At 47.6% G+C, this 4756-nt stretch overlaps 2 protein-coding genes across 2 annotated transcripts; one reads left to right on the forward strand and one right to left on the reverse strand.

Annotated features, from left to right (window-relative positions):
- Positions 1–1638: 1638 nt before the first annotated feature.
- Positions 1639–2902, reverse strand: Pmar_PMAR022402 (Gut-specific cysteine proteinase precursor, putative; the record flags this gene model as incomplete). Its single annotated transcript, XM_002779040.1, has 7 exons — positions 2770–2902; positions 2510–2719; positions 2272–2446; positions 2068–2217; positions 1921–1991; positions 1713–1828; positions 1639–1659 (listed from the first exon to the last, which is right to left on the reverse strand). Coding segments are annotated over exons 1-7 (849 nt in total), but the record flags the coding sequence as incomplete, so codon positions are not given.
- A 679-nt stretch (positions 2903–3581) lies between these two features.
- Positions 3582–4447, forward strand: Pmar_PMAR022403 (Endochitinase A2 precursor, putative; the record flags this gene model as incomplete). The annotated part of the gene is made up of 4 exons (XM_002779041.1): positions 3582–3672; positions 3720–3987; positions 4022–4046; positions 4094–4447. 4 exons carry the CDS (start codon positions 3582–3584, stop codon positions 4445–4447), a joined length of 738 nt encoding a protein of 245 aa, XP_002779087.1.
- Between the last annotated feature and the right edge of the window lie 309 nt (positions 4448–4756).

Genomic DNA, 4756 nt, shown 5'->3' on the forward strand with positions numbered 1-4756 from the left:
AAGTCAATAACTAACTCCTAAGGCATATGTTTGATGATTTGGATGATTCAGTGTTAGATTACTGTCGTTGTAGACTACAATAATAAGAACACGTACTACAACTTGTAGTACATGTTCTTATTATTGTGTGTCGAGAACGTATAACTGGGCAACTCAAATCATGCAGGTGAAGGCCAATGTAAACTCGCAAGAGCCACATATCAAGACTCAGTTAGATATGTGTATGCGCGCAGCTGCAGAATGCATGCATATCACATAATTGTATGAATCTAATGATCAACCCCTAGAGGCACGAATAGAAGACTGGCCATAGCTCGGCCCGAGCAGAACATGCGTGTCCACATTGATTGTGGTGTCACAATTACACGCAGGCGCCGTAAGCGGTCGCACATAAACACCGGTGATTACACAGTAAGCGGTACACGCGGACATTTCAGCCAACTTGCAATTTGAAATTAAGTTGGAAAGTTGATTGAAATGGAGAGGAGTGCACTCGCTATCACCCGTCCAGAGCTTTTTATGTGCACTTCTATATAACTTAACGAAGAAAAACGCGAATGGAGAAAAAAAGGAGGCTGAAACATATGAGATTCAGCGGGGGAAATATGACTACTGAGAAAAGTCGTGATGTGACTAAGACGAGAAAGAGACTAAGATGAACCATCTACTAAACTGGTTCGACGTAATATACAGAGTTCTCTATACCAGATGTTCCCACTGCAAGCTTGATCATACCATGGTCACCCCATTCCTCATTCCAAGAGTTCACCGTCAACCAATAATCTTGCCCGGACTCGATTCCCCAACCAATAATCCTAAGACTATGAATACCTTGGAAGCTACCAGTTTTGTGCACGTAGACACCAGACTTGTATAATCGGAAATCTTCATACATAGAAATCATCCCGAGAACCTGAAGTATGGAGGCGATCCGCTCAGACAACGAGCCACATAATCCGAGAGAAATCCACATTCCCAACGGCAAAGTCGAGTTCGGTTTTCTTGAATAACACAAATTGCGGAACGAGCGAAGCGAGCGGAGCATATACCGCAACGACAGGCACTTTCGCGTTGTGCGTGCGTGCGTGCAGAAGTGTTCTTGCTTAACTGCGAAGCGTGGGGGCTCTCAGATAGATCACATGACTCCTCTATATGCCGGGGTGTGGGCAAAAATTGGAAAACTCGATTATACGAACAGCTCGAAAAGATATTCTCGGAAAACTTTAATGACGGAAAAATGTCCTACCCGGGGATCGAGCCGGGGACCTAAACCAAATTCATTGATCTAATCAATAGACGTGGACTAAGTGAGCTCCGCCCCTTCGCCACGAAGGCCTAGTAGTAGAGATTTTAACAAAATCAATCAAGTTGATCGGATCATTCATAGAGACGTTAGCGTCATCGCAACTGCTAGAATTCAGCATCGAGATGACGTGAACTCCGAAGCTAAGCTACAGTAGCTTACGGGTCCATTATCGAATATCTCTTGCTTGATCTTCTGGGGAGTTGCTGGTAGACGGCCAAAGCTCTTAGCACGGTGAAGATCTCTAACATAGAGTAAATATGAAGTCTTAATCTCGTGTGCTCCTACTGCTGCAGGCTGGTCTTGTATGATTTATTGGTGCATTTAGTTTTGCATGCAGGAAGAGGGAGAGGCGCCTACGATCAGAGAATCCACTACCATGTGATGATGCCACGAGGGTTACACGTACTGCCGAACATTTGGGATATCTGCTGGCCGCTGAGCTTACATGATTGCACTTCGGGAATGGATACGGCCAGCAGCCATCAGCGCTAACCAGTTGGCTTGCCGGTTTGAATTCATTACCTTCGAAGGCTACGAGTGATGCTAATCCGGCGAAGAGTCGATGCCGGTCCAAAACTCACCCAACTTCAGCGATCTGAGTTGAATATTCTTACCAGTAACAATGCCATGATTTTTCAGGAAGTTCAGACCTTCAAGCAGGTTGCCACCCTCACAGCCCTTCGCTCTGAAGATGAAGTGAATCTTAGCTGTCATTCAGAGAACGCATTGCCATCGCCCGTGGTTGAGTGTATATCTCTCACTTAGGACATCCATTAGCAGGATTGCAACATGAAGTGAAGTATCCGAGTGATAGGATATTTTGGAAGCTACCGCCGGACTTGATGCACACACGATCATTGAACATCCCGGTTGAGCCAGTAGCCCAGCAGTTGTGACACGCACCTTGATCCCTGAAAGATGGACCTCCATCCAGGAGTTACCATAACAGGAGTAGAAAGGACTACCTCACATGCCCAATGACTTCAGCACAAGAGGCAAACTTCTGCCGAGCGTCAAAATCACTTGGTAAATTCGTCAACTCCGGCTTTGTGGATCCGAGGAGGCGAGTTTCGTCATCAGAAGTCGAAGAGGGCTTCGGACCGTTAGGACACCCAGTAGGGACATCTTTGATTGACATACCTGTCGAGTAGTAGCGCTGGTTTGCCGCTCGAGGTAATGTTGAGCATGAAGTTCATCGCGTACCCTTGAAAGGTGGCTGATCTTTGGAGGCCGTCCACGAGTTCTGCATCGAGTTGATCTCGTCAACCATGGATTGCAATAAAGCCGGCTTAGTGTTGTTGAAGAGCTCAATCAAGAATTCAGTTGGCGCTTCTTCCTGCAGAAGTACCTCTTCCAGCTGACCTTGGAAGCGGGAGAAATGTTCAGAGTGCTCATCGGGAGTATAGACGGAACCTCAAAAGAGAACCGCAACGCTTGAGCGAATATACTTGAAACGTTCATACCACGCAAGTCAGCGATCTTGTCGAATACGCCTCGGATGTTCGGACTGTCACCCTGAGATAGGGTAATCAAGGCGCACAGCCCGATGAATAGAAGAGAATTGCTCATATGAAAGGGAGAAGAATAGCAGAGCCTAAAGCTAACATATCATCACGATGAATATGTACATAGTTACACTCGTTACATAAGAGAATACACATTTCACGGAGCATCTCGACTGACCATCGGGGACGTTGAGCAGAGGCGTTTCCAGATCGGGAATCCCCGAGCTGCTTCTTCCCTTCAGCATTTACAAACGTATAGGAGGAAGGGTTCAGACGTCTTTGCGGGCTTTCTCCCTCGCGGCTAGTCTAGTCCAGCCCAGTCTAAGCCCCAGATAGGCATGTGTGCCGTTCTTTCAGTGCGCGCCGCGCACAAACCATGTTGTGCGGCGCACAAATGGGAGCCATATTTAATCGAGGATAATATTGTTATTGCCGCGTCGTGGAAACTGTTCATTCATTGGCTTAGCGAACGACGGGACAGTCAATCACTTGCGATATTAGCTGGTTACTAAGCGTGTCGTCGAAACGTGACGCGGAATTGAACGAGCCTACTTGTTCGGGGGTGTCTCATTGTGGACGACCACACTGTAGACTCTACAGTAGTTCGCTTCAGTATAGCGAGCTCTGTAGCTAGCTCTACAGTAGTAGCTACTGTTGACCGAGTCAGAGTGTAGAGTCTACTAGACTCTTCAGTAGTCTACAGTGTAGCTCATCAAAGGGGAAGTTCACTGAAGTCCAATCAACTTCTTCAGCTGATAGTTTTCGTCGAAATGTTCATCACTTCCGCTGTGCAGTCCCTCGCCTACCTCGCTATCGTACCAGACCACGGAGTCTTCGGTGTCGACCCTCCTAATATCCAACGTGTCAAGAAGATTCTTCCTGAGAAGGACTTCGAGTACCTATGATAGGTAACCTATTCCCCCACCGCAATGGACAGGCAGGACCGAAGCCGTATACCTACTCCGGCCTCCTCGCTGCGGTGGCCAAGTTCGACAAGTTCTGCAATGAAGCTCACGGGAATCTAGACTTGGATACAGCATGCAAGAAAGAACTCTCCATCAATTTCGCTCACTTCACTCAAGAAACTGGAGAGAACAGTGGCTGGGGACCGGCCCCTCGCTGGCGTCAAGGTCTCTACTTCACCCACGAAATCGGGTGCACCGCCGTTGCATGCCCGTATTGCTCATCGAGTTCCGAGTATCCATGTCAGGAAGGTCAAGGCTATTATGGCAGAGGTGCACTGCAGCTATCATGGAATTATAACTAGGGCCCGTTTTCGCAGTACGTTTTTGGTGACAAGTATAAACTATTGAAGGATGCGGATTCCCTTCTTACTGCTGAGGATGGTATGCTAGCCTTCGCTAGTGCTATATGGTTCTTGATGACCCCACAGCCGCCTAAGCCCGCCATATATGATATCGTCGTTGGGAAATTGCAGCCCACTGCCAGAGATAAAGCTGGAGGGCGCTATCCAGGTTTTGGCGAGACTACCCTCATTATCAACGGCGCCTTGGAGTGTTCTAACCCCAACGATGCCCGAGCAGTGAGTCGCATAGACTTCTACAAGAACTTCACTAGCTTCTTCAACGTGGCTACGGGTGATCATCTCTCATGCGGCGGAATGAAGGCCTTTTAAGGTCGTATCAAATGGTATTTCATTTCAAGCATCGAACACACTTGACCCTCGTCAGGGGGTTCGAATCGTTCATGGTCCAATGAAAGATTCGAACCGTTCATGTTCATGACGGTCATTCAGTACCGTCATGACAAGAAGTCAACCCGGGGTTTGACTAATGGGAAACTTAACTTTGACTCTTAATAGTTATGACCCGATATGACAATCCCGAATTGACTGTAACCCAGGACGTATTTGTCTACTTAGGGCCCTGAGAGCAGATTTTCCGTGAGGCAACACAGTCATGGTTGGAAAGACCAGATGTGAAGG

Source organism: Perkinsus marinus (assembly GCF_000006405.1).
Source record: "Perkinsus marinus ATCC 50983 genomic scaffold scf_1104296947894, whole genome shotgun sequence".
Classification (NCBI taxonomy): Eukaryota; Perkinsozoa; order Perkinsida; family Perkinsidae; genus Perkinsus; species Perkinsus marinus.